Below are 21,354 nucleotides of genomic sequence, written 5' to 3'. Positions count from 1 at the left end.
CCCTCCCCTTGGCCTTTCTCTGGCTTCTTCTTATATAATTCCTAACAGCTGGGGCAATGCCTCCCTTCCCCTGGCCTTCCTCAATCATGCACTGCCACAAAGAAGATAGTTTGTAAAGGTTAGGCTTTGGCAGACGTGGTTCACTCTCCTGCCAGCTACTGCCACGAAAAAGATGACTTGAATGACTCTTCTTGCTTTTTTGGTGCGGGTCCCCGAGCCGTGTTTGGGTTTCTTTCCCAGGGTTTTCCTCCTCACCCTTGCTCAGTATTCTGGTAGTTCTCCACAGACCCCTTGCGCCTCAATAACCTTTCCAGCAATTTAGATACCTTTGGCTTCCTTTGGTTGGTCTGGGGCTCTCCGGGCTTTGGCTTTGGTCTTCTCCTGGCTTCTCTGTCTCCACAGCGTGCCTCTTCCTTTTGCGTGGGCGTTAGGCTTTACGTGCACCGTCCAGGTTAATGATGTGCCCAGACCTTCTCTTGGACAGGCTTCCGTGCTGTTGCTCCTCGCTGAAGCAAACAGGGACGTCTCTGCTCCCTCTTTCCTGCCGTACTTGCCGGCTTCTTCCCGGTGCTCTGCCAAACCGCTTCCTCACTAATGGTTCTTCCAGGGAGGGTTTCTCTCTTTAAGTTCTTTGTTAGTGTTTATGTTCGAACTCTCGAAACGACTAGAATGTGCACGTCGTCTTGCGGATTCCTCATTGCTGGATGGTCGTCCTTGTCCCTAGGGGGGGGGGAGTGTCACCCCACGAGATCCTCCCGCTGAGTACCATCCATAGAGGGACTATCGGGCAGCAGCCTCACCTCCCTGGCCTCATGGGAAGGGGCTCCCCCTCGGGCAGAAGTGACAGCATCCAGGTTTTTGTCACACTTCTCTCTTTCAACACCCATGCAGGTTTTGGTAGTCCGTAAGTCGGCTGTGCAGAAAGAGGGAACACTCTAACTGAGTCAACGAGCACAGGGTGTGTTATTTATACCGTCATCGATGTCCCGTCTGGACGTGGGAATGGAAACCATTGAGGGACAACGACTCTGTGATGCACAGCGCCCCCTGCTGTCAAAATATGTCTGAGACTGCAAGCAAAATATCTGTATATCAAAGATGAGGAATCCATGGGAGGTACATCCACTAGAAAGATCATTACCAGGATTAAGTTGTTTGTTTATCTATGCAACGCTATGTCAAAGGGAAATGCTGTTTCCAAGTGTATTAACTGTTTTGAGTGGCAAGATTTGTTGCAACATCTACACAGAGGGAGTCCCTGACCTATTCAGAGCCCACTTGACGAGATTTCGGGATGCGTCTGCTTTGCACCAGAGTTTTTTAAATTTTTGGGATACCATTTTGACTTCTGTGATGAATCTGATGGACTCATCACTAATTTTCCGGCGATTCCCTCCTTCCATGTGACCAGGGGACAGCAGCCGCTACCTGATCCTGACCCTGAGGGCAGCTGTATGACGGAGGATCACACAGGGGAAGACAACCTCCAGGGAAATATCCTGACTCCATCGGGTGAGGTGCACTATTCCCCTCTGCCCTTTCAGGATGAATCCCCATTTACGACCATGCAATGGCCCATTGATTAATTGATTATTTATTATGCGCTTATAAACAAGTGTTTCAAAGCGCAACCATGCATGGGAGGGGGAAGACACGACAAACGATCTTACTAGGCATGGCACATTCAGATTATGCAGATGAACAGAGAGGAAGTGCGGGGGGGGGGGCAATAGGGACAAATGCGCCCAGTCCCATTAGAACATTGTGATATCTTCCCTCTTTCACCCATGGCGAATAGTGGAAAGCTTTTGTTACATCCCAAAAGCCAACTCTCAACTAACCGGCCTTGTAAAATTATGGAAGACCCTTTTCTCAGCTCCACATACTCTTCTTCAAAACATAGTTTGCCTTTAAAACCTATTTCAAACATGTGTACCATATTCTCAGAAAGGGACTACTGTTCCCACAATCCCCACAACACTGGGGCAAAGAAGAGGAGAGGAGTAATGATGATCACTTCCCACTGTCAGCAGTGTAGTCATTCCTCAAATCCTATTGGCCAAAGCTGATATAAAAAGAAGGATAGACTCAGGAAGTGTATGAGATGCCCTTTTTGTAGGACATGGCTGCAGAATTCGTGTGGCAGAAGAGAAAAAGGTGTGGACTGCAGTTTGTGCCAAAGGAGCGGGGAACCCTTACACCCCAACTGCTTAAATAGAGTTGAGAAGTGCTGGAGGAGACTGAAGGATTGGTCTGGCCCCTCTAGGAAGAAGGGGATCCCCTGGGCATTAACAGGGTGCCACAGCCCAAAGGTGATTGCAGGCTTCCCCATTAAACGAACGCAAAGATCAAGTGTGGCGGAGCAGAGAAAGCCGCCAAGTCTCAAGGAGAAACACTATGCGAGAGAGGGAAGTGCCGTGGAGAGGCTGGAAGCTGTGAGAGGGGTCCAGGTCGCTCGTCAGCTCGATGAGGCAGTGCTCTCCATTCTGGGACCTAATGGGAAACAAGTGTGTGACCACAGAGCCGCAAAAGGTTGATCGACACACTCCAGTATGTATGGAATGCGGGTGAAAGCATCACACATCAGAATCGCAAACCGAACCGGAGACGCTTGAGAAAGCCGGCGAGACTACACAAAGCCATTGGTGACCCTGGGACGTTCCGCAGACCGTGGCAGCGACAATTTGAATATGATACCATTGTTCAAATTACAAGAAGATTGTTTGAATGCAGAATAGGAAAATGAGCTATAGATTCATGAAATGCAAGTGTGGGACAAAACTTAAACCTTACCGCAAACACATATACCAAGCCAAGAGCAATACATACAGTATTGGTGAAACAGAGGAACTGTGAAATATATGAGAAGTCCTGGCAAGGAAAAGAAACCAGGCAATTGAATCGCATAAAGAGTACTGGCAGGGTATACCAGGCAAGTGAAAACCACAAGTGATGTCCTGGCAGGAGATAACACCAGGCAGCTGGCATTGCATAGAGAGTCCTGGCAGGGGAGTATACCAGACAAATTGCAAAGCTTTCATAAATGCTAAAGAAAGACAGTGTTTTCTAAACCAAGGAGAAATATGTGTTAAAGAAAGACTGTTACTAAGTGGTAATGCCCCCCTGTCCCTCTCAGAGGGTTCTATTGCTATTAGTACTCTGAGCGTTTCTGGGGGTATTTATAGTAATAGAAGCTCGTTCAGAGCTTTTTCTTGTGTCAGCATCTGCGTTTCCAGGGCAGTCGGAATGGAATGAGAAGACTAGAATGAATTCTCGTTCTATTCAGAGTGGTGGCGGCAGGTGGCCATTTTGGTTTTGTTGGAGTCCACTGATTAGCATAGAATGCTAATCAGTGGTCTCCGGAAAAAAGTTTAGAGAGAGTTTTCGGAAATGAAATGCGTATGTACATGAAATGGCTTTGTTTCTCATTAATGTGCAGGGAAGTAGGTGAATGTCTTGAGGCTGGCAGGATATCAAAATGGAGGACGGGGGCTTGGAATAAAGCACCCTGTATGGCTAAATGAGCGTTTGAGCCACGTGCGAGATGCAGAATGCATCACAGCAGGAAGAACGTCTTACCCTTTATGGAAAGGACCGGGCGAGGGCCAATCATGTTGCAGCATCAGACATGATTGTCCCTCGCTGAGTACTAATATTTAATAAATGTCTTTGAATGAAAATATGACAACAACTTTGTGTCCGGCTTTCATTTCTGACCCCTCACACTTCTTTACACACTTTGGGCAAGTAGTAGTGCCTCAATTCTGTGGCAGGTGTAAGGAAGGGATGGTATCAATAGTAGACACAAATACAAAGGATACAAGTTTATAAAACCTTTATTTGGTAATTTGGTTGGGTTGGTAGAATTCCTAACTGGCCCTAACTCTAAAATCAGAGTAATCTCGACCATTAAATAAATAACAAAACAGTCCCAGTCAGTCTAGTCAACATAAAAAGTCCTATACTAAGAACACCTAACCTTGCCATCCTTCTCAAAATGACAAATGTGTTTAGAGAATTCAAAAGGAAAATAGTGTCTCAAAATAAATGTCAGAATGGCTTTAAATAACAAATGCCTTCCCCACATTCAGCACCGCTAAGTCTAGAGAGTTTCCTAAAAAGTATAGGTGGATGGCACAGTTCTTTCAGTCTTGCACACTTTGGCTTACTGGTACAATTTAACAGTTCTGGCTTGGGCTTGAAGCTTCTGGCAGTTCAATCACTTCCTTAGGTTTCGTCCACCTTGTCATAAATATACAGTTGCACTTTGAGTGCAGTACATTTAGTTTATGTAAGGAAGGCATCGTATCAATAGTAGACACATACACAATGGATACAAGTTTCGAAAACCTTAATTTGGTAATTTGGTTGGGTTGGTAGAATTCATAACAGGCCCTAATCTAGAATGGGAGTAATCTCGACCATTAAGTAAATGACAAAACAGTCCCAGTCAGTCTAGTCAACATAAATAGTCCTATACTAAGAAAACCTAACAAAACTATTCAAAGTTCACATACTTTGCTTTTCACTCATTCAACTTTCTTTCGGGATCGCTATTGCTTTCTTGTCTTTGGTTCCCAATCAACTCTGAACATTTTACAGAGACTTTCGCATGTGAGATTTCACTTTGCAGAACCAATCTGTTACTTTGCATCCATTCCTCTTAAAATTCAACAATTGTCCTTTCAATTACGGGTTTTATCGGCATGCACGCAACCATCAACTTTTGAGTTACGGTTACTTTTGCTTTCAACACAAACAGGACTTTTGATGCCTTCGATAACTCACTGGTTGTTAATCAGCCTTCTTTACATCAATGCTCTTCATGCAGCAGTCAAGGCCGTTTCCAGTGCCTCCTCTGCTCGTCCCCAACTCGGTCGTTCACCCGGCAGGGACACAGGCTGCTTTCAAGTACCTTGAACGTTTCTTTCTTCCGCTCTGTTGGTTTCAGTCTTGGAACCCTTATGGCTTCCCAAAAGGGATTCTCGCCTGGCTCTCTCTCTCGATCTTCGTAACTTCAGATCCGCCCCTTGGCCTTCGGACTTCTATCTCCTGGTTCGAATCAGCCCCGAAAGAGCTGTTCCATCTCGTACCCAGCCTCTCTGAGTGTGCTTGTGCTTTCCACCTTTTATTCATCTGAATGGGAGTATTAGCAAGTGGCAAGTGTATATAGTTAGGATTACATGCTTGGCCTCATTACAGGGACAGAGCCAGTACAAGTAAGTGGAGGTAATCTGCCTGACCTTATTCCTCATCTTCCTCGGCTCATTAGTATTGCCAATGTAACGTGGGGAGGAATTGTGGGAGCTGTTGTTTCCCATAAAATACACAGTGATAGGGGTTAGATGGGTTGTGAAATTAGGGGGATACTATGTTTCGCCCATCAGGTGTTTCTTCCCCACTCCTTGAGGGCCCCTTACCCAGATGATCCTCCCTCGCTTGTCAGGATCCGAAAGCGATGGCCTTTCCCTGGCCACCTGAGTATGGGATCCTGGGGACTATGTTGTGAATCACCCTCTGGTTTTTCACACAGGTGAGACATATTTTGGTTGATCCTTCATAAAGCAATTTGTGATCATCTTTAAACCACCTGCTCCTTATACTGTGTTGGAGGTTTTTTAGTAAATCATGTCTGCAAAAAATAAAGTGTTGGCTTAGATAGTGTAAGGCTGAGGGGGTGAGTAAGAAGCTTAGGGGCAGTTACAGGCCAATGTTTGAGTCTGTTTGTGCTACACAAACTGAGCTACTTGTGGAAACAAATATTGGGCAAAAGGTAAAAACTGAGATTGTAAATGGAGACGCATTGAAATGACCAGGTGGAATATATTCATAGAAATTCATTATTTTGACTTTCAGTATTATGATGTTGATATTAAGATGCACTTTATTTTGCTCTACAAGTTTATGGCATGGAGCCCATTAAAACAGGGATCTGAAACTTTCGGCTCTCAGATCTTTTGGAATGCAACGCCCATCAGCCCTGTCAGTGCTGAGGGATTATCACATCTCTAGTCAAAAACATAGAGACAGCCACAGGTTGCAGACCCTTGCATTAAAAGAACAAATTGGCTTGCTGATGAATATGGGAATATGGTCTACTTTCCACAGATTCCTAATTGATCTTCCCTTATATACCTCTTCATTTGAAACCGTGATCACTTGCCATCATATTTGTTGTGTAAATTCCTGTCACTTCTGCCATTCCTTTGAACTCTGTGAACAGAGGACAGTTGGGTGGAACTGATCAAGGGAAGACACAAGGCTCCAAATATATATCCTGGACCTCACTTGCCACAACTGTGGAACCATTGTCACTGTGACAAAACAAATGTAATTGTCTGACGATTTCCAGATATATTCTGCTCTAGCAGTTTGAAAAGATAAGAAATGCATAGGACGGACATTCTATCCATCAGAAAAAAACACTACTGAAGGTAAGTAATTTGGCCAGCCACATACGGCAGTTATTTTTCTAAAGGAGGAACACTTGACTTGTATTAAACTATATATTTGTATTATTGTTTAATATATTTGTATTAATGTATTATTAACAGCTATTAGCTCACAAGATGATGACATTGGACAGTTTGACCTACAAGACCAAATGGAAGAGTCAACAACATCATTGGTATCTTCATCAACATCTGCTTATTCTTCTTTCCCTGTGGATGTGGTTGTCTATGTGCGAGTTCAGGTAAGAGTTGCACTGTGTATGGCCAGAATGTAAAGCCCTACTGGGATTCCAGACCAAATGAAAGAACATATGGGTGTCGTTGTATTTCTGTGATTGTTGAAGAAACGCAATCTGGGCACAGTTTTGAACAAAGTGCTAAATATACATAGTTGACCTATATTTCTTCTGAAGAACTCTGTACTCTTGTTTAACTTGGTCTCTGAACGTGGTAGGATGGCTCAGCCTTTGATCTTTCCCAAAAATGTAATATATATATATATATATATATACTATTCTAAATATTTCAATTGACATTACTTGTGATAGATTGATGATACCAGGTTTTATGAACTGTTTGTATTTTATAAAGTTGATGAGACCCGGAGGGAACGGACTCCCTGTCTAGAGTGTATTACAAGATGATTAAACTTTTGGGGGCCTTTGTCAGTCAGTCAATCAAATTTATTTCGGACATAGCCCATAAAAGTACAATAAAAGAAACAGTTTAATAAAAATGTGAGACAATAAAATCATAAGCTGTAGGAATGAGCATGCATGGTTATCAACAGTGTGCAGCCATATCATAATTTCGTAAATAAGGAGTACAAGAATGAAATGGCACATATTTAAAATACTATCCGCCAAGCCTTATTCAAGAAGCTTTAAACTTTAAATATAACATCCTCTTGTTTGGTCATTTTGCATAAGGCATAAGTGTCCGCTGCAGAGAATGCATGCTATTTTAGAAAGATCAGGAAAAGCCATCTTGCATGCAATTTTGCATATGTCATGCATATTAGCATGAAATTCATATCATATTCTTCTACGGTGGGGCTGAAAGGAAAAACATGTGGGTAACTCCGAGACCATTTACAGAATAGTTGTACAATACATAGCGCTCTAGAGGAGCTATCAAACATGTAAATAAGGTAGGTCTCAGGATCTAAACTATGTTTAAATGCTAGATATCCCAGGAAGCTAGTTGAATCGAAAATCATTAGCTCTAAAAGCAGGTTTTATAATTTTGATTTAATTTCTCTTACCATCGCATCCATCCATGATCTGCATACTTCCGTCTAATAAGTGCAGCATCCCAATTCTGACTAAAACTTTGTACATGTGCCTGTACAATGATCATGATTCACCACTTAGCCAGAAGTGAAGGGGTCTGGTCATGGTCAGAAATTTGAGCCGGTGCAAAGGGCAGTTTCCATCAATAATGGTCAAAAAAGGGTTTCCTCTCCTGTGAGAGAGGGGAGCATAGTCATAGTCAGACGGAGCAGGAAAGAGCTCACCACCACCACCACCACCACCCAATCCCCTATATGCCTTGTAGCAAAACAATACTTTTTTTAGGGGATACATATGTTATATAGGGCAGGGCCTGCAACCTTCAGCACTCCAGATATTTTGGACTTTGACTCCCATGATCTCTCACCATTGACTCTGCTAACAAGTGCTGTTGCTAGTATTAGTCCAAAACATTTACATAGCCAAAGATTGCAGACGCCTTTATCGGGCAATGCTATTCACCCTATAGTTAGGTGATCCATTGACTTTGCGAAAATTCTGTGGTTAAAAACTTTTGACTTCATAGATGCATCTGTGTGGAATTCTCCAAAAATATTTATTTTGGCCCAGGCCCCTAATAACTGTAAAGTTTGGTGCAAATATGTCCAATGGTGTAAACGTTCTAAAGCCAGAAAAGTGTTTTTTTTTTTACTTTTTGCATTGGTTTTCTCATTGGGAAAATGCAAAGGCCTTAAACTTGCACAAATTCCAAAATGCTGGACAGATTTGATATACATTTGCTTCAGGCGCTGCAGAAAGCGGTGCAGGTATGACCTTTGGTTGGTTTGGTAGAAATCCCCCTAGTTCCTCTTTTAAAAATTTGCCAGAGAGCGGGGGGTGCCCTAGTAGCAAAACCTTTTGGATATCTCCATGATGCATTACAGCCACTGAGACTTTTCAGAAATGAATTGGCACCATTTTCTTCATTGATGCAAGGCGTTCTTGGACATATTCATGTAAGAATGGGCAATAACAGCACACTTAAAATCATACAGTGTGAATGTGATTTTGCCTGCGTGGCTGTGGAGAGGGTGAAACAGCAGCAATTGAGAAGTGTGTGAGTTTGTGGTGGGCTAGAGAATGCTATTGCCTTCTGTTTGTTTTCGTCTTTCTGCGAGAAAAGTGATGTTATTGCAAGAATTTGACTTTTTGAAATGCGGCACAGGACTATGAATGTGTTTAAAATTATATTTGGATGGGGATTGCAGCATTTAGCATTCTGGATGGTTGTGGGGAGAGTAATTTGTAGAATATGGGCACATTTTAAGTTTGTGAGGGCTTGAGATAATATGTTTTAATGCATTTTTGTTTTCTCGCAAGTATCAATGAGATTTTTGCAAAAATCTTGTGCACAAGTGGTGTGCCTTTTTTCCAACAGTGATTTCTTGGAAGAGGTTTCTTTGTGATAACTTGAAAATGATTGTTCTTGCGGGAAAATCTCACAATTCGTTTTTGCAAGGTCATGGGGGAACCACAGAAAAACACTTTTCAAAATGTCTGCTAAAACGTACTAGAAATAACAGTCTTGTTCCTCTTCCTCATTATTGCAAAGTGGTCAAAAGCCACAGACCCATAATCAGGAAAATCCCAAGGAACCAAGCTTAGAAATGTTCTTATAATTTTGAATATGGCATATGTGATGATATGAAAAGTAAAAAACTTTATTACTACAGGTGATGTGAAATTTAGCATAACAAAACCTTTGATATTCAGTGGGTTAACTTTAGTGGATGTGACGTTAAGGTGATAGCTTAATGCAACAAAACCCTTGAAATTCAGAAAGTGTTGGAATCTGAACCATCTTAATTGTGAGCCCCCGTCGGGAAGCCTGTGAACTCAATGATGTCATCACCAATGGCATGACAGATGACATTGCTGGAAACTAGAGCACACAGATGACAGTGAGGCCCTACTACCACATTGCCTAGTGCAATGTGACGCCATGTATATATTATACAAGCGCATGGCATAGTTGACATTAAGACAAATTGTGTGTGGCGTTTGAGAAGATAACCTTTCTTAACAACTCTTGAACCCTTCTCTGAATATACCTGAAAAGATTCTACAGTCAAATTTCAAAGCAGCTGCCCCTTGTGAAGACATCATGAAGCAAGACACAGAGAACAGATTCAATGTTCAAAACCAAACACTTTTATTAACTTAAATGTCAGGATTGTGTAAGGCCTAACTTGCCCTATGCTAAGGTGAGCTTTCCCTACCTAAAGAAACTAAGCATAGTCTGGCATCACCCTTGCACGTCTCCCCCCGTGAATGCCAATGTCACTGTGAAGTACAGGCCGGCAAGAGGAGATCCTTCTTTCCTCTCTATACACCCTATCTCCAGAAGGGCTTGTAGTGCAAGCTGCCACGATATCCACCAGACCCATGGCATCCGGTTGCATGTGATTTTAACGAATAAAAAAACCAAATGAAATAATACCGGAAAATAAAATATACCCAATGTTTTCCCCATGCTTTTAACACCGCCCGAGCCACCCCCCATACTTTTTAACCCTGTACCCCCAAACCCGATATATTTATGTTTCTGTATTTTTTCATTATTTCATTTGTTTGAAAGAAGTTAGACGCTTTGGCCTAGTAAGTTTTCACTTCTGGCAGCATGTCACTCAAGGCCACAAACATAGCTTGCGGGTTTGCGAAATATTCTTTCCGTTGGTGGTAAGCTGTTGAAGATGTAGCAGAATATGCCCCAGAGGGTGCTATGCAGGACGAAATTATACAGCTGGTGGAGGATGGGAAGGAGGTAGCCAAGCAGTCATTGCAGACGGGCTTGGACCTTGCGGACTGTCTTGGTCGCTCAATGTGGTCGGCGGTAGTTATGAGGAGGCAATCCTATTTAAAAATCCTCTGGGTTTTTCCCTAATTTCCAAAACCCACTACTGGACATGCCTTTTGAGGTAGATTAGCTTTTAGACAAAAGGATGGTGACTCTTTACAAAAATTCAAGTCTTAAATTATCCCTAAAGCATTGGGCCTAGCTGCTCAGCCAGCCAAACCTGCTTTTGGTTTGCCTCCAGGGGCAGAGGCTATAGGTGTGTTAGGCAGAATACTGTTCAGTGCCCTTAGGGACCACTACACACAATTAAGACTACAGGTGGCAATACAAGTTTTACCTTTGGTACAAGCCTGTACTTCTATGTTAAAGTGGTAGCAGTAGTGCAGTAGCCAGGCTTATCTCAAGAGTGTATGAGCAGTAGCAGAGATTACACGAAGGGACCACAATTACTGTGACTCAAGCAAACACTGACTCAAGGTTTCAGGTAAAAAATATAAGTACATTTATTTTTAAACCATTTGTTATAAACACGACACTTATATTAATTCAAAAACCACACGTAAAATATACTACAACTAACCAATTCACTTTGTACGGTATACTTCAAGGGAAGTACCATGTATTTTAGCGGACCGGTGTTATGAAACAAAAGACGTTACCGGGAATACACTTGCGATCACTTTTTGACAGTAATGACAGTTCGGTCTTACTAAAGAAACGCGTATCCGCGGCAAGAAATGTTATTGGGGTAAAAACACACTTAGCACCTGAGATACCCAGAGAGAGTTGGGGGCAACATCATAGGCAATACTTTTGTCAAGGCTGACAGGATCGGAGAACACTCTCAGACAGAAATTCAAAAGTCAATAGGCCGGAGCCAGTGTCAAGTGGAACCGGGTTCCTGTTGTCGAGGATCACACAGTCAGATAGTTCACGGTTCAGCATAGCCAGGAGTACTTAGATATTGTCAACAGAGGAAGCAAAAGTTATAAGAAGGAGGGAAGACAAGGGCAAGCCTTGGAGGCGAAGAATAGGGATTCACCCAAATTCCTCGAGCAGAACACAGTACCTTATTCAAGGAAGAAGCTGGTGCCACGGCAATTGTTCCTGGTAGTTTCCTGCAGACCCTCGGTTCCTGGAGCTTCGATCCGAAAGGAGGACATCTGGAGGGGTCTGCACCACACAGGGAGTAAGCCGGCAGCAGCGACAGTGAATAAAAGGTGCGCTCCATAAAAACAGGAGAGGCTCTTCAGATGGCTATCTGGACCACTACAGCAGTGTGCATCAATTTCGACCACGGAGAGGATCCTCTGGCTGTAAAAGATGAGCTGGTTATGCCCACCAAGCTCAAGGGAAGAAGACTCTGGACTGGATCTTCTCTGATCGTCGAAGGGTAGATAGCTTAGGACTGCAGCAGGGCTTCACCGGGGCGGGATAGTTGCAGCAGTCGACTTCTTCTCTGCTTCTCTTCGGTGCGCAGCTCCCACAAGCCAGGCAGGGGCAGAAGTGTTTCTCGTGTCCCGGAAGGTTCTGAGGCGCTTCTAGAGACCAAGCTGCGGAGTCGGCCATGCCCTCTAAGCCTCTTTGATTTCCCCTCCCACTACTTAACAGTTGGTGGACAGTTGGCGGGGCATTGGCCCCAGTGGCAGGAGAGTACCTCCGATGCCTGGACCCTGCAAACAATTCAGTGTGGTTATTGTCTGCTCTTCTTAAAAATAGACCACCAAACAGACCCCCATTCCCCCCAATCCAACCCGGGGCAGGAGCTCCAGGAAGAAATGACAGCCGTGTTGTCAAAGGATGCCATGGAAGAGGTACCTCCCGAGCAGAGAGGGTCAGGCTGGTATTCCCAGTATTTTCTGGTGCCCAAGAAGGGAAGAGGTCTCCATCCCATTCTGGTCCTCGGGTCATTGAGCAAGTTCCTTATTAAAGACAAGTTCAGGATGGTGACGTTGATAGAAATTTTCCACGCTCTCGAACTTCAGGACTTGCTGGTGTCAATAGACCTACAGGATGACTATTTCCATGTGCCGATACATCAAAAGCACAGGAAGTTCCTAATGTCCCTCAGAGGGGACAAGCAATATCAGTTCAAAGTGCTGCCCTCTGTGTTGACCTGCACTCTGAGGGTCTTCACCAATCTCATGGCGGTAGTCGGGGTGCACCTCAATAGATCTGGGGTCCATATATTCCCTTACCTGGACAACTGGCTGATCCGGGGCAAGTCAACGGGCAGGTTTTGTCTCACTTGGAGGACACCTGTCTGCTACTGCACAGGCTGGGCTTCTCCCTGAACTTGAAGAAGTCCCATGTGACACCAGTCCAGGGGCTCTAGTTCATCGGAGCAGTCCTAGACACCCGAAGAGAGAACCGAAAGCATACGCAGATGGTACATTTGTTCCGCAACCACGCCACTTTACCAGCTGCTTCCTTTCTTGACCTCTTAGATCTCATGGCCTTTTGCACAGAGGCAATGCTACTGTGGTTCTGGTTGCCAGAGAACAAGATCTCGGTCCCTGCAGTTCATCTGGCAGGGACGGAGAATGGTCTTGCAGATGCTCTGAGCAGGCAGAGCACGATCTCACACGAGTGGGAAGTGTGTCAGGAAGTCCTGGAAGAGGTCTTCTTTCTCTGGTGTACCGCACTGGTGGATCTGTTTGCCACAGAGACCAACAGGAAATGCAAACAGTTTTGCTCGAGGGAATTCCCAGCGAACGGCGCACTAGGGGATGCGTTTCTGGTGGATTGGACCCTCCCTCTCCACTGCACTTTTACTGTGATTCCCTTAATTCCTTCCTTGGGTTCTCAGGAGGTTGAAGAAATTATGAGCAACCATGATCTTGATCGCCCCGGACTGGGCGAGGAGAATGTGGTACTCCGATCTCTTGGATCTGGCCCGCTGCCCAACTCACCAGTTGTCTAGGCATCCAGATCGCCTGACCCAGTCAGGTCAGTTACTCCACCTGACCCGAAGTCCCTCAACCTACATGCGTGGCTCTTGAGAGGGTGAGGTATGATAACTGGGACCTCTCAGAGGAGGTACTTGAGGTGTTGCTTGCTGCACGCAGATCGTCTACATGTACAGGTGGAGAAGATTTGAGGCATGGTGCAGGGACTGTGACATAGACCCCATCACTTGCCCCACCACTACAGTGATGGAGTTCCTTCTGTCACCACTCTGCAGGCCTTCGGGTTACCACAGTCAAAGGGTATTTGGCGGCCTTGTGTGTATTCAAAAGGACCCCGGAGCAGGGCTCTTTCTTCACTATTCCGGTCATGGCCCAATTCCTGAAGGGCCTTCTTAACATGTTTCCGCCAACCCCTTTTGTTGTTCCAGATTGGGACCTTAATCTGGTTTTGACCTTTTTGATGGCGGCTTCATTTCAGCCTATGCATTCCTGTTCCTTGATGCTGTTATCCCTTAAAACAGCCTTCTTGATTACAATCACGTCAGCCAGGAGAGTTGGTGAACTACAGGCGTTATGCTGCAAACCAAACATTTTTGCGTATTTTAGAGAAAAGGTTCTCTCAAAGTCAGGACTGGCTTCCTTCCAAAAGTTGGTTCTGAATTCCACCTTTCGCAATCCATTGATTTCCCTGTGTTCTACCCCCTCCAAACCCCTTGAAAGAGGAGGAGCGTTTTCACCGTCTTGACCCAAAAAGAGCCTTGAGTTTTTACGTTGCTCGTAGATCTGAGTTCCGGAACACAGACCAGATGTTCGTAGCCCATTCTCTATCTCGCAAGGGTCTCACCATAACAAAACAAACCCTTTAACGGTGGATTATTTTATGTATATCTGAATGTTACCAGTCGGCAGGCAAAAACCTCCGCCAAGGATCAGAGCTCATTCAACCAGAGGGGTTTCAGCTTTCCTGGAAAGGGGTGTTCCTGTTAAGGACATTTGCCTTGCAGCCACATGGCCTTCTTTGCATATGTTCACCAAGCATTATGCTTTGGATATTGCCCGCGGGGTAGATGCACGCTTTGGTAGGGCAGTTCTTCTGCAGAACCTACTTGTTTAATACTTTCTGCTTTCCTCTAACTGCTTGGGGAGTCTATCAAGATGAGGAATCTTGGGGAGAAAGCAATCCATTGAAAGAGAAATTCTTCAGCACTGGATCTTTCATAGATACACATGCTGTGAATATTCCTTTCTTCAGGCTGGGAATCCTCGGTAACCTAGAGCAGTTTACACTTAAACTGAAACTTTCAGTCCCTTTTATGCTCTATCAGGGTCATTTTTGGGTCATACTGCACACTGCCAATCGGAACATCCCCCTTAGCTGATTCCCTTTTGGCCATCTTCATATTTGTTATTGCACGTTAGTGTAGGGAGTCCTCAAAAATCATCTCTTCAACTTTTCTACGATAAAATTATAAAATGAACATCATTTTTACAAAAAAAAAATCTTTGTCTGCTCGACGACCGGCTTTAGCGGCGACAGCTACCATTGACCGCTAAACCGCTGGTATTCTTTGATGAAGCTTTGTCTGTGTAGTTGGGCCTACCTTATGGCGGAATCCACGAGGAAAAGCCTGTTCAAGGCCTGTTATCGTTAGTGGACTGAAGAATGTCTACATAAGGATAATCATGACGGGGGCGTGGCCAAGCAGCCATGGAGTAGGCTGCAATTCCTTGGAGCTCTGTGATCTGACTTATTGATCCGAAGCAAAATGCATGTGTTGACGGCTGATTCCAGCAGAAAAAAAGATACTGTATCTGCGTGAATACCTCAGGCAGCAGATGAGCGTATCGGCGGGAGAAAGTGGACACAACAGAGGGAGTTAGGCTACTTTGTGTCCTGATCCGGGAGCGGCGCAATTGATACTAAGATGGCGGAGCGCCAACACAAAGAGACCCTTGGCGGCACTTGAAATTGGGTGCCAGACGGGTAGTGAATGGGCTGCAGGCGTGCAGCAGCTGATGGAACAGTGAGCGGCCGACTACCTGAGAGAAGCTCACAAATAGCCCGGGCTGACGAGAGGACGTATACAGCGTCGGGCCACCTGGCCATGAGATAGGCGGCACGTCCTCGGCGCTCCCACTGAACCGGGACGATGTATACACAGAACGGACAAGAGGAATGACAGCGTACCCACAATAGATTGGAAGCGACGGGCACGCAGGGATTACATCCCAAAGCGGCACCGAGGAGTGGAAGAGCAAATACGGATAAAACAAGTGACACCGAGACCTGTACCGTCCGAAACAAAATGGCGACCGATCCTGAACAAAGGATTACACTGGTGGACCGTGAAGCGGCCTCGTAAGGATTGGGATGCATATGCTGCTTAGATCAACCATTGCGGCTCGCAGATGCAGCAAGTGGGTATATGCACCATGTATGTACCACCAGCCTCTGATAGGCGCAGAGAACAGAAAGAAGCATCAGAGATGCAGGAGACAGCACCCTGCTGATAACAGGCACGGACACTGAGAGTAAATTGTGACGCGGGAAGTTACAATCCACCCGAATGACAATTTCATGTGCAACAATTGGTATAGGTTGATATACAGAGACCCCAACGACTCGAACAACAACTAAACAGCACCGGGCCGGAGCCAGACACGTGGGCAAGGTTGCATCATGTCGGTGAAAAGTCTGAGAACCAAGACCAAACAACCCACAATGGAGGTCTTTGCGAAAACGCAGAGGACCCCTACAACATCGGAGCGGAGCGCGGCTGCGACTACTGCTGAAGAAGCACCAGAAGAAGATAAGCACCAGATCCTGGAGGCTATATCGGAGCTGAGCACTAAGTGGGGCACGGCAATGGCGGACTTACGGACAGCCCTGGAAAGCAAAATTGATGCGGTAGGGACTGAACTTACCCTGTTACGGCAAGATGTCAGGGGGCTGGCGGAGAGAACAAGTGGGCTGGAAAGTGCCGTAAAGACCAATACTGATGTCAGCACAAATAATGCCAAGGAAGTTCATGTGCTCAAACAGCAGGTTGCCAACCTTGAAAATCGGGTGGAAGAAGCGGAAGGAAGAGCGAGGAGAAATAACATACGGGTGGTCGGCCTTCCGGAGGGGGAGGAGGGCCAAGACCCTACAAATTACGTGGAAAACATGATCCTACAAGAAATAGGAGCAGACAAGCTTTCGCAGGGATTCACGGTTGAGCGGGCGCACCGCGCCTTAATGAGGAAACCACGACCTGGGGCTCCGCCGAGACCTATCATCGCGAGGATCTTGAACTATAGAGATAGGGAGAAGTTACTGGAATATTTTCGTAAAGGCGGAACCATACAGAAAGCATCCGCCAACATTACAGCATACCCGGATTACACGATGCTGGTGCAGAGACTAAGATACAGCTACGTGGCCGTCAAGAGGAGGCTGCGAGCAGCAGGCATCAAGTACATGGTCCTGTACCCGGCAAAGCTGAAGGTGCTACATAAGAACAGAGTGCTTTTTTTTTAGACTCCTGAGGAGGTGGTAACGTGGCTCGATCTGCAAGGATGCCCGGAACAAGAAGTGGACCGTGACCGGCAGGAACAGGACGACTGAAAAACTGGTGCCACGGACATTGGGGGGTAAGTGGGAGGGGGTACCGGATTTTACCGGGAAGCGAGACTGGTTGAACACTGGATAGCATTCGGGCCTTGTGCTCGACATGGACTGGAATATAGTGGGTAAAATGTAATTGGAAGCTGCATAGGGTTAACACAATGCGTAATAAATTTGGAAATAGGAGCAATAGGATGGAAGCAACCCACCCCCGAAATACTAATAGTTAAGTAGCCATTAGGGCGACTTCACCCTACTGAGCCCCGAGCATAAGCTTGTGCTGGACAGGGCTAGATGTGGAGGTGCCTGAGATCCAGGGATGGAGCTGGGCAACAGTTGGAGGGGGCGTTGTTGGGGAAGGGTTGGGTGGCGGAAGGGAACGGAGGTGGGAAGTTTGGGGTGTACATATTTTTGGGGAGTTTAAGTCTAAACATGGAAGAGCTGAAGGGTTGTATCTGCATAGCATGACCAGGGTTAGGTTGGAAATGGGGGAGGAAGATATCAGTGCGCTATGGGAGATCTCAGGATATTAACGTGGAATGTCAGGGGACTTGACAGTTATATGAAGAGGAATAAGGTCATGCTGTATTTGAAAAGGCAAAAGATAGATGTTGCATTGTTACAGGAGACACATCTGACGCGTGAGAAGCTGGAGCTAGTTGGGGAAAAAATGGAAAGGGATTGTGGTGGGTTTGTCGTACTCTGCTTACGCTAGGGGAGTGCTTGTCTCGGTGGCGCCGCAAGTCCCGTTTCAGCTACTACAGGAAGTGGCAGAAACTGACAGGAGGACGGTTATATTGAGAGGGCTGGTGGAGGATAAAGAGGTATGCATTGTAAATACGTACGCCCCCAACCATAACACGGCGGCATACTTCAGGTCTCTGTGCACCAACCTTAGTATGTGTGTGGGAAACGCGGTTATTTGGGGCGGGGTTTTCAATTGTGTAATGAACCCCAAGGTGGACAGATCTGATAGCAGGATTGACAGGTCCACCCCAGCGGCCAAAGCATTGCAGGTGTTAGTAGATGATTTCGGCTTGGTAGATGTATGGAGAACAAAACATCCCAATGGTAGGCAATATTCGCATAACTCAGCCCCGCAGCAGCTACACACGAGATTGGATTATGTCTTTGCCACGCCGGATGCAATGGCAGAGAGCACTCAAATAGAATCTAAGGCGAGGGTCCTCTCAGATCACTCGCCCCTGGTCCTCGGGTGGCAATACTGCCCCCCAAGGGCGTGCATCCCGACATGGCGCCTCCAAGCGGAGGCACTCAAAGATCCGGTCTTTCGAGAGGACATAAGAGATGAGATCATTAACTATTTTGAAACAAATACTGGTAGTGTTGACTCGGCGGGTAGACTATAGGAAGCTTTTAAGGTGGTGATGCGGGGGGCAGCTATAGCTAAGTCAAAGGGCCTGCAAGGTGGGGTTCTGGCTGACCTAAAAAGAGTAGAAGATGAACTAGAAAGAACATTAGAAAATGGCAGTGTGGACACGGAGCTAGTACTTAAACTACAGCAGCAGTGTGCGGAACACTGGGAAAGGCTCTGTAACCTCAATTATAAAAAGTATGTAGAAAGACAGCACGCAGGAGGAGATAAAACGGGTAGGCTTTTAGCGTGGCTGTACAAGAGCGAAACCCCTAGACCCCCGATTAGGACAATAATAAGAGAAGATGGTGATGTAGTAGACACTCAAGAAGGAGTCAACAAGGAATGTGTGGATTATTATAGGGTGCTAAACGGGGATAAGGAGGGGGGTAGTCAGGAGGAGATAACCGAAACACTAGAAGTTATAGGACTGCCCAAGATAAGTGATGAGGAAAGAGAAGAGCTTGATGCACCAATTACCTTGGACGAGGTTGTGAGGCAGTTGCCCACCAGTAAGACCCCAGGAGGAGACGGGTTCCCTACCGAATTTTATGAAGTATATAGAGAAGAAGTGCTCCCCCCCCCCAATGCTAGACATGCTTAATTGAAGCGTTTGAGATGGGAGGGTTGCCGTAGTCACTCAGAGAAGCGGTTATAATACCGCTCCCTAAACCCAACAAACCGGGGTATAGCTGTAGCTCCTACAGGCCTTTGTCGATGCTGAACCAGGACAGCAAGATACTGACGGCTGTCCTGGCAAACAGATTGCAAAGAGTAATTAGCAAATTAATCCACCCAGACCAAACGGGCTATGTCCCGAATAGGAATATAACCCACAATCATAGGCGACTTCACCGGGTGATCGAATGTGCGGATAGGAATGAAGGCGAAATGGCGATTGTATCCCTAGACGCAATAAAAGCTTTTGACTCCGTTAAGTGGCCATGGCTGCTGGCGGCCTTGGGAGTAGGGCCGGGTTATATCAGGTGGGTGAAAATGCTATACAGCGAGCCACTAGCCAGAGTTCGAACGGGATCAGTGATATCCGAGAGATGGCAGCTTAGTAGAGGCACCAGGCAGGGGTGCCCCTGGTTCTCGATGCTTTACATTCTAGCCCTGGAGCCCCTAGCGATATATCTCAGGCAACAATACGATAGGTATTGAGGTTGGGGGGGAGCAACATCTAATATCCTTATATGCAGATGATTTATTACTATACTTGAAATATCCGGAAGAAAATCTTCAATATATCCTTGAAGTGATGGAGAAGTATGCGGGGTTGTCCGGCATAGTGGTAAATCCCCAAAAATCTAGTATATTCCCGCTAGGTAGCTATAAGGGGACCCCGGAGGAAAGGTTTCCGGTGTTACAGATACCATGGGTGATTTGTTCTTTCCGTTACCGTGGCATAGATGTGTATCACACGGCAGAAGAGGAACATAAGCACAACACCGAGGTAGCTATTGAGAAAATCCGGAAATGCATGAAGTTTTGGGAGAACTTGCCCCTAGCTATGATGGGACGGGTGGCAATGCTTAAGATGGTGATCCTACCTATGCTTTTACATTATTTTAGTAATATCCCACATATGATACCCAAGAAGTTTTTCGCTAAACTGAATAGTGTGTGCAGGGACTTCCTATGGCATGTTACCCGGAATAGAGTAGCGCTATGGAAGTTGCAGAACTTCTACGAAAAGGGGGGTATCAAGCTGCCCAATTTTGAGGTCTACTATGTAGCGAGTCAACTACAATAATGGCCAATTGGCTCTCCGACGAAGCGACCCCTGAACATAGGTTGTTTGGGCGAGTTTGTACCCCATTTTACTTAAGGGAAATGATATGGTTGCCTGAGTTGGATATGAAGGAGCGCCCTAGGATGATGATGCTGGGGTGGAGAATGTGGCGTCGAGCGTGTCGGATGATGGAGGACCCATTCCCGTGCTCCACGCAAGTACCGCTGGTCGCTTTAGCAGGAGGGGACAAGCAGCTGAGGGTGATTATCAGAACCTACTGGGAATCAGTGGGGCTGGTAACGTTAAGGGACAGCTGGCAAGAGAGGACCATTAGAGATTTTGAAGAACTTGGGGAGGAGGTGGGTTTACATACTGGCCAATATGTTACATACCATAGGATGGTTCAGAAAATTCGGAAAACGTGGCCTGAAACAGTGTTGGCAGAGGAACCAGATGCTACTCTGGGGGCAATAGATGACATATCGGAAGGGGGGCATGAGATTTCTAGATTGTATGAGATGGTGATGACCAAGGTTGGGAAGGAATTGACACATTTGAGACTTGATTGGGAGGAGGAGGTGTGGGCCCCAATGGGAGATGGGATGTGGGAGCGCGCCCTGGGATATCACAAGAAAGTGTCAAGAAACGCCAGACTTAAACAAATACAGCTGTATATAACGCATAGAGCATACATGACCCCTCTGAGGATATATCCAAGTTCCGAAACGCTGGGCGACAGGCATGCCCTAAGTGCGACATGGAAAACACTGACATGACACACATGTTTTGGTCATGCCCAGTAATCGAATGTTTTTGGGGTGAAGTGGCACAAAAATTAGCGACAAAGGGGGTCACGCTCGTCATAGATACGGTCTGGGCTTGCTTGCTGGGAGGGTTCCCCAGACCACGGAAACTTAAACATGTTGAGAAACTAAAAGACTTGGCATACGTGCTAGCAAAACGGAGGATTGCCATGGGATGGAAGAAGTGCCACAAGCCACGGGTGGAGGTATGGTGGAAGGAGTTACAGAAATGGGCGGAGGCCGAAACGGTAGTATGGCAGGAGGCGAGCAACATGAGTGGGGAGGAAGAAGTGGGTACCCTGATGGCATGGAAATTATTAATAGCGGAACTGTTCGGATCTATATCTGACCCAACGGAATCCGAGGATAGTGAGACCCGGCCAC

At 46.0% G+C, this 21,354-nt stretch overlaps 1 protein-coding gene across 11 annotated transcripts in view; it reads left to right on the top strand.

The window, feature by feature from the left end:
- The window catches only part of BLTP1 (bridge-like lipid transfer protein family member 1), a 2,946,455-nt gene that overhangs the window by 2,614,806 nt on the left and 310,295 nt on the right, over positions 1 to 21,354 (top strand). For all 11 annotated transcript variants that reach the window (XM_069631149.1, XM_069631145.1, XM_069631146.1 and 8 more), the window contains one exon: positions 6,555 to 6,694. In XM_069631149.1, coding sequence (XP_069487250.1) covers positions 6,555 to 6,694 — 140 coding nt within the window. The remainder of the gene's footprint in view (positions 1 to 6,554; positions 6,695 to 21,354) is intronic.

Source organism: Ambystoma mexicanum, chromosome 6q, assembly GCF_040938575.1.
Source record: "Ambystoma mexicanum isolate Mex_15411 chromosome 6q, UKY_AmexF1_1, whole genome shotgun sequence".
NCBI classification, from domain to species: domain Eukaryota; kingdom Metazoa; phylum Chordata; class Amphibia; order Caudata; family Ambystomatidae; genus Ambystoma; species Ambystoma mexicanum.
This window is presented reverse-complemented; position numbering and strand designations above follow the sequence as displayed.